Source organism: Pavona decussata, unplaced genomic scaffold, assembly GCF_977016875.1.
Source record: "Pavona decussata unplaced genomic scaffold, jaPavDecu1.1 SCAFFOLD_8, whole genome shotgun sequence".
NCBI lineage: Eukaryota > Metazoa > Cnidaria > Anthozoa > Scleractinia > Agariciidae > Pavona > Pavona decussata.
In genome coordinates this window covers 3,212,136-3,224,941 of record NW_028145431.1, presented here as the reverse complement: position 1 = coordinate 3,224,941, position 12,806 = coordinate 3,212,136, and the positions used below count along the sequence as shown (strand labels likewise).

The 12,806-nt window shown below is 39.1% G+C and overlaps 1 protein-coding gene across 1 annotated transcript; it reads right to left on the bottom strand.

The window, feature by feature from the left end:
• LOC146488978 (UDP-glucose 6-dehydrogenase-like) lies at positions 1-9,161 on the bottom strand. The gene is made up of 13 exons (XM_085115320.1): positions 8,904-9,161; positions 8,717-8,818; positions 8,558-8,593; positions 7,013-7,128; positions 6,125-6,170; positions 5,596-5,671; positions 5,103-5,224; positions 4,298-4,445; positions 3,442-3,667; positions 2,104-2,199; positions 1,918-1,958; positions 999-1,090; positions 1-329 (listed from the first exon to the last, which is right to left on the bottom strand). The coding sequence occupies exons 1-13, from the start codon at positions 9,063-9,065 to the stop codon at positions 141-143; spliced, it is 1,452 nt and encodes a 483-aa protein (XP_084971446.1). The 5' UTR covers positions 9,066-9,161; the 3' UTR covers positions 1-140.
• Positions 9,162-12,806: the final 3,645 nt, after the last annotated feature.

Here is a 12,806-nt window from a genome sequence, read left to right as displayed (position 1 = left end):
AATAATTCGTCTAGTTGGATCATTCATTTCAAAGATGGAAGTGAACAATGCTTAATTTTTCTTTTTCTAGTTTTCTAGGTGCTTAAAGTACCAATGGTTAAATTATCCTTCTTAGGAGGCACTAGTAGGGTGCTAACAGTTTATTTCTCCTCCTTTGGGGGTGCTAGTGGGGGCGTCAGTGGCAGCATATACCCAGAAGATACAACTTTGCCAATCGTCTCAACTTGAAATCCGATCTCGTGCAAATGACAGTGATCCAAAATCATGCGACCATCAAACGCAAACGCTGGCTTCAGCATACTGTCATAAATGCGTTTGTAGTCGTACATCTGTGATTAAAAAAAGTTAAAACTTAACATCAGAATTGATTCCTCTTGAAGCGAGGTTAATAAATTTGTCGGGCCGAAGGCCTGAGCGGAGCTAAGCCGCGCGAATTAGAGCAAAAAATGTATTTATATATATCGTTGAAGGTGTCCGTGCTGTTGCCTGGCAACAGTGCAAACGAAGTTTGAATGACGTCAGACAAAGGGAAGGTTGCAAGGCAGCAACAGGTTAGAAGACAGGCTGGCGTCAGACGCAACCCACGTTTATTCATTCAGTGCTGAACGTGTTTATTCATCGAGTAGTGAAAAATGTTAACTATTGAATGACACACGACCAAATTGTGATGCAAATGAACCACAAAAGGACGCACAAAGGACAAGACAGATTCGCCGAGGGAGATTAAACAACGAAACTCAGCGCGAGCAGCGAAGAAGAAGGAGACATCAGGAAACTACAGAGCAAAGACAAAAGACAACATCACTCCGAATCAACTGTCCACCCAGCTCTACCTTTGCGAGGTTTTGCGAGTCACGTATTTCTAGTTTAGTCGTGATAAAGTTAAAAGGAGCTCTCTCTCTCCTCACATGACAGCTGTGCACTGCGAAGGGCGCTTTTTTAGGCAAACATGTTTTGAAGTGTCAAAGCTTGTCAAGAAAGCGCATATCAAAACTCACCCTGAATTCGTCCCACTCAGTGCAGACAACCAGCGCATGAGCTTCTTCCACAGCTTTGTAAGGATCATTCGCAATTGTTATCAGACGATCAACTGGAGAAAAGAATAAAAGGAACAGTTTGAATTACTTTTAATTGCTTGTTTTCGTTAAAAAACAAAAAACAAAAAACAAACAAACAGACGTGTGATGGTGCAAGAACAAGGTTAACAATGTCTCGCGGGCTATTACATTTTTTGCTTCGCTCCTGCCCATTGATGAGCGAAAGGTATTCCCAATTAATGCCTATGTCGCAAATGGAGGTTGGGTGCCCAGAAGCTAAGGGCTGGTACCGCCAACCCAAAACCAGGTAGGTTAAACACCCCATAAGCCTGCCCTACCCACAACCCAGCCTTGAGCCCCACCCGCAACCCACCACAGCCCTAGCACCCGTCACACTGAGACTAGAAGCTCAGTGGAAAAATAATAAGTATACAAGACAAAGAACTAACCCTAACGCTAACCAACCCCCAACACAAACACCAATCCCAAACAATAACAAACTAACACTACCAGGAGGGAAGGGAGGGAAAGCAAAGCCCTACAAAACGTGATAAACCAACCACGTCACGAAAAACACTGAGTAGAGTAAAATTCCGAGCACGTGCAAAGGAGCACGCCGAAACCGCAACAGAATACCGCTGGCCGCACAAATGCCCGCGGACCTGAATTAGGCCCAAACAGTAATGCAACAACAAACGCCCCAATGCTAACGCGCCACCAGTGCCCAAACTATACGCCAATAAACGCTAACGCCACGCTACGCCACGCCACCGGGGAGCAAACTTGCTCCAAGTCGTTAACTAAGTTAAATTACATTTAACCCTATTTATTGGCAAGCAGTATAAAAATATGCCTCTAGTAGGAGAATACAGAAAAGTACCTCTTTCTGGGTCTTCGGAAATGGATGGATGTGTCAGCTCTCTGAGTGGAAGTCACAGTATAAAAAAAATTAATGAGTAGAGTGAAAGAGAATATGGCAAGGGAAAAAACATTCAAAACAGCAAAAAAAAAAATAATAATTAATAAAAGGCTAAACACCAGCAAGATTACTGTTACTTTAACTTACAAGAGGATTTGCTCCTTTTCAACTTTGGGGTCATACACTGTTATTCTAGCTCCTTCATCCATTAGATATTTACAAATATAAATGCTTGCTGATTCCCTATCAAAAGAAGAAAATGGACATTAAAATTCAGTGGCATTTACTGTGCCTTTTAATAACATGCAGACCCTTAAGTTCAAGATTCAACTAACCATTACGCTTTTCACTACCGTCGATCACTGCAGTGGACCTCTACGAAAACCAAAACGTTTGGCTGTGCACTGTGATTGGTGGATTTCAATCCACTTTGCCAGTTTCTGTATTTTTTATGGTGAGCCGATCGCCGATACACTTATGATTGACAGCAGTCAAACACGCAAATCGTTGGTTGGGGCTGAAGTTCGGAGTCCATATGTTATTGAAAGGTGCAGTAACTCCAGTTTCTGTAGAATGTAGTACCTAGGAACTCGTAGTCACTTCCCGCTCCCACCCCCTGAGTAAATCACTGACCCTCCAATCTTCTGTTTGAAAGTCCAAGACTCCAATCTCCACAGCACTGCACAGGTGTCAAATTGTCAATGGTTGATGATGAGGGGAACTTTGTAATGGACTCTTAGTTAATTTATGCTAGAGGGACCAAGGTTGAATGCAGGACCCCAGGAAGATCTTCAAAATCTGTGCAGGTTACTACAACTCCCTTAAGACTTGTGAAGGATCCTGCAGGCTCTTTGCAGGGCCCTCATGGATCTTGTAAGATTATGCCAGATCCTTCAAGATCTAAGGATTACATGTAGAAGCAAAGATCCTTTAGGATCTCTATCAAGATCCTATAAGATAGTTTTACAAATCTTCAAAGATCCTTCAATATCTTTGAGAGATTTGAACCAGGCTGTGGACACCCAGTGAGTGCGGCTGAACTGCAATGTTCACTATTTTCCATACCTACATGCACTTGCAGATAATTAGGGTAGCTCAGTATAAGTACATAATCCTTTTAATTATCATAATTGCTCGAGCGAGTGCTTTGTTGTCATAGATCAAGCAACAACACGGACACAATTAAAATTCAACAAGGCAGTGCATATTCACTGGGAGAAACCCTCCCTAAATCAACAATTGTTTTATGTAAATCTTAATCTTTCTTTGTAATTAGTTGTTGTATCATACCATTGTTTTTCTAATTTTCCGCTATATATTGATCATCATTGTAATTCCATCCGTAAACTGACGATGGCACAGGAGTTGCCGAAACATATCTTTAAAATTTAAAAGTCTTGTTCTCTTCATCAAAATTATCATAATGCACATAAAAAGAAACAATTATTTACTGGCTTCTGATAGTTTAAAAATCAGCATTCACACCTTGTGTCCCCTGTGTTCTTCTTGAAGGCAAATCCAAACAGTGCAATTTTCTTGTCCGTCACAGTGTTAAAAAGGCAGTTGACAATTCTGTTTGCAAATCGCCGTCGCTGATACTCATTCATGGCAATCACTTGGTACCAGTAAGTTGCCACCTCGGGAAGGTTAAGAGCCTCACAAAGGTACACAAGATTAAGCACATCCTTCTGGAAACAACTCCCTCCAAAACCTGTAGGAAGAAACAATTCAATAAACTACCAATAACCAAGTTTCATACTGTTCTGAAAGTTTCACTGAGAAAATTTTACAATGACTAGTAAAGAGCAACTCTTTTAAAACTACACTCACCTGGAGGGCTTCATATTATCAAGAGCCATACTGACCAAAAGTGAGAGGCATTCACTAAGGAAACTAGTCATGACAAGTTTGTTCAAAGAGGACCCACCTTGTCTGGGGTAGGTGGAGGGGGGGGGGGGGGCGGTTAAGAAGAAACCACCTACATGTACCTCATGAACATTACTGCCAAAATTTTATTGGCTTTAAAATTTGAGTTGACACAGAAATATTCAGCTAGCAAGAGTCAACATTGCTTGATAAACAAGAAAAGGGAGGTTTGAATCTCATTGTCCTCTTTTACTGCTGAATAAAGGGGTGGCTATGCAATAAAGACACCATCACCATTTATTTATTTATTTTCTATCATTGTGTGTAAATGTACATGTGGCGTCACCAAGGGAAGTAAATTGAGCTGAACCATTTATGCCAGTCAGAGTAAAGTAGTGGAAATAAAAATATCTGCTTGATTGGCAGGGTGCATTTTTTTTCGAGTTAAAGAATCTACAATGTATGTCTAACTGACCAACTGAAGCTTGCAAGAAGCATCTGCCAATCCTGGAGTCCCGCCCAATTGCACTTGCTACCTCCGACACATCTGCACCAGTTGCCTCACAAATTGCACTCATGGCGTTGATGCTGGAGATCCTCTGGGCAAGGAAAGCATTGGCTGCCTGCAAACAAAAAAAAATTTAACAGAACTGAGTAAGGAAGTGCCTGCCTTGTTAAAAGAAGTAACTATCTAATGGTCACAACAATAGCATAGTCAGGGATTTTCATCCAAGTCCAACATATTTTCTAGGTAACATACATATAGGCAGATCATCTTTATGTGGTGATCTAACTTGCATGTACATGTATCATTGATTCTACAACCTCTACTCGCTGGGATGAAACTCATTGCAGGGTTTACCCCACAAGAATGACTGGTTGCCAGGGCAAAAAAAAACAGAGACGTGATAAAAGACATCCACAACAGGCCTGCTGTGCAAAACAAGAGATACATGTACACTGTGGCGGCAGGAAAACATAAGACTTTGGTTGCAGTTAACTTGAGGTACAAATGAGGTACAGGTGGCTAAAGACAATAGACAGCCCAATCAGTAGTGACTCACTGACTTGTCTGTGATTATGTAGCAATAGGGCATTCAGTTTGTAGAGACCAAATGTTGGTAACACTATGTGAACACCAAATAAAAATATATTGTGATCTTTTTAAAAATCGCAATCCAGTTGCTGCTTTCTCAACCAAATACTTAGGTCATTTTAAATCTGCATATTTGTTATTGGCAGATTGTTGGTAAATGAAACAGAGACTTAATCTTTCTTACCAACTTGGAGAGTTCTGAAGACCAAGTATTGGTTTTAATGATATTTTCTTTGGGAATCCAGTGTTCATAAACAGATGACAGTGCTTCAATTGCCTTCCATCCTGCTCTAGTTTGCTCACCTCCTATCAAAGAAATACAACAAAAATTATATAAACATAATTTGCAATATACAGTTAAGAGGATGCTGTCCACAGCACATGTTTTACTGTGTTTTGACCAAATTGCATAGAACAGTCATGTACAGCTGTACACATAATGTGCTGTTGCAGAAAATATCCAATATATCTGTACCCCTCCCACTGAATGTATTTTTGGACAACCACACCACCCCTATGGGAATTTCAATTTAGCTTTATACTCAACTTTTGAGCCCCCCTCCCCCTTGGAACTTCCAATGCACCCTTCCACAGGGGAGGTGTGGATATTTTCTGCGACCACACAGTTTGGTCAAGCTAAGGTACAATCCCTTTCTTTGAAACCAAGGTGTACCTACCTATTAAGACCCTGTCAGGTTCCATCAAGTCTTTCATGGCAGTGCCCTCGGCTAAAAATTCTGGATTTGACAAAACCTACAAGATATCAAGCAAGAGCTACTGATCAGTACATGTGCAACCAAACCACATGATTGTACAGCCCAGCACAAAAATCAGAAAAAATATAATTAATGCTAGTAATAGTTATGAAATGAAAGCTAAGTTTCTTAATTAAAAAAAAAAAAACCTCAAACCTCACTGGGGTTGAGTACAAGTGTGACTAAATTCATGAATGTCCAATTAAGTTGTCAAACTTTAATTTATAAAATATAAAAGTAAAATGAAAATAACTCTTAATGTTCTGACTATCTTGTCAGTAGAAACCTAATTTACTTGCCAGTAGAGACTTTTGCATCCACTCTAAATCATAACTTGAGTGGTAACTTGAAGTTTTCTAAAGATTTTCTAATTTCAACTGGAGTACCTCTTTGGCTAGCTATACTTTATACCAATAAATTAGTTTAGTTTCATTAGTTTGAAAATGCAAACCTGGAATTTTCCTCTGCTCCCATTTGCATCAAATATTCTTGTGATACTGCAGAGAATATAAATAAATATAATTTATAAATATTATAATTATTATACTGCATGCATAACTGTTTAAAAAATACAGTCAACTGTAACCAGTATAATTAAAGTAATGTTACATGTAAATACTTGCTGCAGTTTCACATGTTTACTGCCAGCAATAAAGCCCTTTCACTGCCAAAGAAGAACCTCCAGTGACGCTGTGCAGTTCAAGCATTTGAGTAAGAGGACCAATCCTTAAAATCATGTGACCATTGAAACGAAAGCTATGGAGTACTTTCCTGTGGTACTGTTTATTATGCTGTACATGTACAAGGTGGTTCTAACTTTTGAGTCTGTGGATGAATACCTCGGGTGACTACGGTAATCAAATGAAAGCTACTAGGCAGTACGTTCCTGTGGTGCTGTTTATTTTGCTGTACAAGGTGGTTCTAGCTGTTGAATCTGTGGATGAAATCCTAGTGTGACCATTCAAATAAAAGCTACTGAACAGTGCTTTCCTGTGCCTCTGTTTATTATCTAATGCTGTACAATTAAGCATTTCAAGCATTGGGTCTGCCATGGATGAAACCCTCAACTGTCATGAGCTCTTTCCTGAAGTATTGTTTATTATGCTGTGCAAGGCAGTTCTGGCTTTTGAATCTGTATGTAGATGAAATCCTGAAGTAGAACCATTCCAATGAAAGGTAAATATCAAGTAAAATTTCTCTGTGGTGCTGGTTGTTTTTTGAAAAATTCCGGCAAATTAAAGATCAGATTTGAAAGTGAATGCACTTGTCTTCCATACAGTGAAAGACTTAACACCTGACTGCCTTATGTCTGACTGACTGATGCTAACGGTATCAATACCTTTCTGCTGCCCTCACAGGGACTGTACTCTTCTCCACAACAATCTTCTCCCCATCAGCAACCACAGCAATGTGCCTAGCAGCCGATTCTATGTACTTTAAGTCTGGTGCACGGCCCTGGAACATGAATCATCAATGCTGGTATAATTAAAACTGTTTGGTTAGCATCTTCATAAAAATAATCATAGTTGATCTGTATAGGCCATTTATCTCAATTTGTTTTTGGTGCCATTTTTTTTTAAAACAGGGACCCCACTGGGGTGAGTTGCATAAAATTTAACATCGGAAGTAACTGCTAAGGCCTGAGGTTAATAAATCTTATGGTCCTTATTTTACCTTTTAGCGAAAATCAAACTGGTTTGTAAATTAATTTCAAACCAGAAACAAATTCAAACTACAACATATTCAAAGCACCATGTATTCAGATATCAATGATGCTCAACGTGCCTGCTTGATAATAATTATTGTTTGGAATTTGATGCAGCTTTAAAGAAAGGGTTTATATATTTATTGGGAAAGCAAGTTAAACTATGGAAGCCACAAGCTTGCCCAAGTTTATGAAAGTTTCTTCAGCAGTTTAATCATTGTCATTAGTTGGGAGGGAGGTCAATTTCTCTTGATTCAAAATACTGAGAAGTCGAGAGTTAACCAAGATATACAGAGATATAATTTCTATTCTGTATACAGCAAAACTCCACAAAATTATTTATTGTCCTGAATTCTCAATATCTTGCTGTTATGATCGCATAATTTACAAGTGACATAAAACAAGGGATTCTAAAGAAATGACTGAACAAACATCGATGTCCTAACATTGCCAAGAAACAGTTCCCTGGGAGTGTAAGAGTGCCCTCATTTTTTCTGGAATTTTTATTTCTGTCCAACCTCGAACTTTGTATCCAATTGAAATTTCTTATAAACTGTGTTCAAATCATTAAGAGGGGCAGGGAGTTGACTCACCCCCTCCCTCACCCACCCTCAGAAAGAAACTGATTGTGTGAATTGAAGTGTGTGTTTAGCTGTTTTCAAAGCCAAGAGACAATTATGTGCCAAAAGATAAGTACAGCGCTCATGAAGTATCAACAACCCGACATCCCTCTGTGAGAGAACAATTGTCAGCTTTACAAATTTAGCATAACAATGAGCTTTTTTAATCTTTAAAAAAGATTACAATGGTGATTTTGTAATTTGCAAACGGGAAAAGATCTCATATAACCTTCTTAATAATTATTTATATGACTTTACTAATATCAGCAGAAAAAGCTTTACAAAACAAGTTACCCATCGCTATAACGACAAAAATGTGAGGAAAACATCTAGACTTTTATTAAACTGTGAGTGAACCGGCTAACCAGTGAACTGGCTGGTCATATTTTAAGATTGAACACGTCTCACCGCATACATATTTAATTTACCTCTAAAAGCTAACATAAGTCCATTTGTTTTCGATTAAAACAGTTTCTGTATTCTTACAACTATTTTTGAGGTTCTTAATTCATTTAGTTTAAGAAGAGGCGGATATATATTAGAGACTGCGCCAGCTCACCTTTCCCAAACCAAAGGTTTTTGTCGGAGTGTTAACCTGGAAGAGATATTAAAGGGCTTCAATGAAATTGCCATAAGCTTAACCTTCCTGAAAACAAATGAGAAAAGGAAGACTTGAAATGAACTACGATCAAAGGATACAAAAAAACTTCTTACTTACACAGATGAATATCAGGTCTGCTTCGCGAATAGCAGAGTCGATATCATTTGAAAAGAACAAGTTTTTTCCACGGCATTGCTTTACAACATCATCAAGTCCTGGCTGTTAAAAGATAAGTCAAAGGAAGCTTCAAATCACCCACAATTAAACATAACGGTATTACGTTGCCTTGGCGGTAAGTTCTTACCTCAAAGATCGGCAATTTATCAGAATTCCAAGCGTCTATTCTCGGCTTACTAAGATCAACCACGGTCACTTTTATCTCGGGGCATTTTAGCGCGATAACACTGCATGTTGGACCGCCAACATATCCAGCGCCTATACAACAAATTGCCTTGATAGTATTCATTTCCCTGGAAGAGTAAATCGCCGGCTGATGCTTCCAAAGTGAAGCGTCGCAGATTGATGTTATTCAGTTCATTCAGTTCCTTTTGTGTTTATTCAAGCTTTTCACAGTCTGTTGGTCAGCGGCACTCAATGGGGGTATTCCTTTGCTAAGCCGTGATTGGTTACTTTCAATTAGCTAAAAAGTCGGGGGAGGGGGAGGGGGAGGGGGACAAGGCAGCGAGGCCTGGAGCAGGGTTTACATTTTTTTTTATTTTTTTTTTATTTTTCATTTATTTATTTCAATCAGGCATGATAATTACGAGTAGAATCATATTTAAGACAACGTTTCGGTGTCCTCATGACACCATCGTCAGGTCAAAATATAATATCCAACAGATAACAAGAATATTAATGTTCAATGTTCAAGTTCAAGTTCTTAGTCCCTTGAGGCTAGGTGAAAAGTTTTGCTTTTATCGAGTCACTTTGAACATTTAGACACAGTTGGTGCTCACGAATAAGGAACATTTCGTACAGAAGACAATCAAATTTGCCGGAGCATTTCTTAAAGAAATTTATTATTTATTTTGTTATAGAATTTTTATGTCTAACCGAATTTTGGAAAAAGGTGGCCGCTGAAAAATTGAGTGCTCTTCGTGAAATGACAGCAAATCACGGGTTTTATGGCCTAGAGCAAGGTTCAGAATGATGCAAAAGAAAGAAGAATCAACATATACTAATCAATGTGTACAAACTTCAATAAAATTAATAAAAAATTCAAAAGAAAGTGTCACAGCATCAGATATGCCTTTTCCCTCTGCATACTTACTTTTCCAAATTAAATTAACATCAATAACGATTTTTGAGAAACATGTGGATGTCGAAACTTTGTTAGTTTTCACCATCGCTTATTATCATTTTAATTAAAATCCGTAAGAGCATTTTTAGGCAAAATTCTCTCAGAACTATTTTCTGACCGCTTAGCAACCCTTAATTACTCTCCCAGCGAAAACTAATGTGTATAACTTTTCTGTTTCTTTTTTCAAGCCTGTTTTCTTGTATTTTACTCGAACACAGTACTGTAATCAAGAATCGCATTCTCCACTTGTTTATATGTAGCTTCTAGTTTGAGCATGAACACGACCTTAGGTGATGACATGACAAAAAAAAAACAGAAGATAACCTCATATTATCGATATAAATAAAATAAAAATAAATGCTTTGTCTCAGTGGAAATGCACTTAGCTACCCAAAGCTAGTTTACAGGCTTTCCACTCAGAAATAACGGGAAACAAACAATAATCAAATCAAACATAACATGTTAAAAATCCCAACTGGCAGGAGGCAAACCAGCTGGCTATTTACAAGCGTGGCCGAGGCGGGACTTGAACCCGGGACCTCGGGATTTTACCAGGCACACCGCCTCCTTTGAAAATCAAAATCGATATCGGCAAATGTTACGGTATCGGATCGATTTGAAAAACGGGTATCGCCCTCATTATCCGGACAGGGCTTTTGAAACAAGAGAATCTCTACCCGTTACAACTCGCACCCCTGGGATATGAGATCTCCGCTTGGGGCACATTGAGAGTGCATCGAGATGAGCCATTTCTGGCCTGGAATTCCTAACGTTCTCGTCTACAAACCCTCTTACTGTTGGTGTGCCAAAAAATCATCCCTTTTTAGTTACCTTCCAAGTCCCATCTTTTCTCCTTAAAAATCTTCAAGTTAAAAAAAAATTACATGTGGTGAGGGTCTAGCCGAGTTAACCCTGTAAAACATGTAGGTCGGGGGAAGAAGGGAAATGATCACTAAAGATAAAATACAATTCTCCCCAACCAGTTGAGCCTAAGTACCATCTGACTTTCAAGGTCAGGTTGCATATATTGCAGTTTCAGTAGACTCCGTACGAAAATTTTAGTGCGGGACGTACAGCCTTGAGTTGTCGGCTAGAGCTTTAAAATTTTACAGCAACAGCTCATACATTTCGCCAAATTTCATAAAGGCAGAAACGTTATGCAAATTTCTCAGCCGTAATTCAGATAAATTCATTTCAAGATAAGCACTTGAATCGTTTCTTTGGCAATGTCAATTTTTGATGCTCTTAAAGGTAGCCGGATCATAGTTAGTCGAAAAAAGGGTTATGAAACTATGCAACTGGCTTCAAAGATCGTGGCGGTGGCAAAGATGTCGCATTAGATCTTGGAAGCGCACGAAGGGTACAACCTTTTGCTTTGTTTACTTACAATATGGATGAATAAGCTAACGAAAGTGCTGATGACGCCTCAAACTTGGGTAAAAGGACGGGATATTAGTTACTTTTGTTTTCGAAGACAACAATGTCACATGTGAAATTCGACGTTTAAACCGGGCCTTCGAAATCCGGTACCATATTATTTTAATTTTTATATATTGAATTTGTACGATTACATTGTAAAATTGTATAGATAAGATGTTGCATATTTGGCTAAAGCATAGAACATAACATTATGCTGAGGTGGAGGATATTGACCCAGCTAGTAACGTTACGAAAAGACACACCTGAACACAACAAATTTGTCTCGCCCTACATTCTCTAATATATAAATCCCCATCTCTTCAGACGCAGTGCAGTGATGTATCGAGACTCATAACCGAGGTCTAAACAATACCCGAAGAAAATGGGTTCACGTGAAGAACCTCGAGGAAACCACCATTCGAGTAGATGTTATCTGGTTAACGAAATGTCCTGCCTCAGACGGCCGGTCCCCGACTTGACTGCGACAGAGAAGTCACTGAACTCTACAGATTAAACTAGAAATCTTTTGAAGGCACAAACCAGATTTTGTGCTGCAGGACTTCTTAAAGAATTCTTGGAGGACAATCAATATCTGGTTTGTGGCTCACCCGTATGGAAGTCGTGGCACCCAAGGATCTATAAGTCACCACCCATCATGAGGTCCCTTAGCTTATCGTGGTACACGAATGTATCGAGACTGATTACCGAGGTCTAAACCATACCAAAACAGGTGCACGTGAAGCTCCTCGGAGGAACCACTGGTCGAGTAGATGTCATCAGGTTAACGAAAGTTCCTGCCTCAGATGGTCACCAATTAACCCGACTGCCACTGAGAAGTCATTGAACTCTCGCACTACACATTAAACTAGGAACTGTTTTGACGGCAAAAACTAGAATTATTCCAACACAAATTCTTAAAGTGCCCCTAACCCTTCAATTTGTTTTCTTTTGGTAGATTTCCTTATCTGTGAAGAACTCATTTTCGAAAATTTTTTTTAGAAATATTGAATCCTTTTTTTTTGGCCGAGCGCTAAAAGTTACTGAAATTTTTAAATTTTTGCGCACTTTAAGCCCCGCTGGACAAATTTTTGTCTCGTGGGCTCATTAGGAACGAGCCAATGAGAAGCGTACGATATTTGACACTTTCTTAGCTGTGACGTAAGAAAAGGACACCAGAAGGATTCAGAAGGATTCAGAAGGAATCTTATGCATGCCGATTCCTTTCTCTACATTTCGAGAGTTGTTTCATTCAAAAACCACACATTTTTCAACCATTTTCTCTGTTTACAATGGAAGCATTACCGAGAATCTTCGGATATTTTTGCACGATGGCCTTTTCTTACGTCACGCTCCATATTTGGACACATTTGGCCTAGTGGGGGACTAATGCGAACGATAGGTGAAAAATATCGACAAGACTGCCTTCACTTCTAGCGCTCGCAAAAAAAAAAAAAAGGATCCAATATTTCTCAAAATTTTTTTCGAAAA

Coding starts and splice junctions, on each gene's coding strand:
- LOC146488978 (XM_085115320.1), bottom strand. CDS start 9,065: ATGAATACTATCAAGGCAATTTGTTGTATAGGCGCTGGATATGTTGGC. Junction 5,225..5,595: donor ACCTGACAGGGTCTTAATAG/GTAGGTACACCT, acceptor TTTCTTTGATAG/GAGGTGAGCAAACTAGAGCA. Junction 2,200..3,441: donor AAGAACACAGGGGACACAAG/GTGTGAATGCTG, acceptor TTCTTTTGATAG/GGAATCAGCAAGCATTTATA.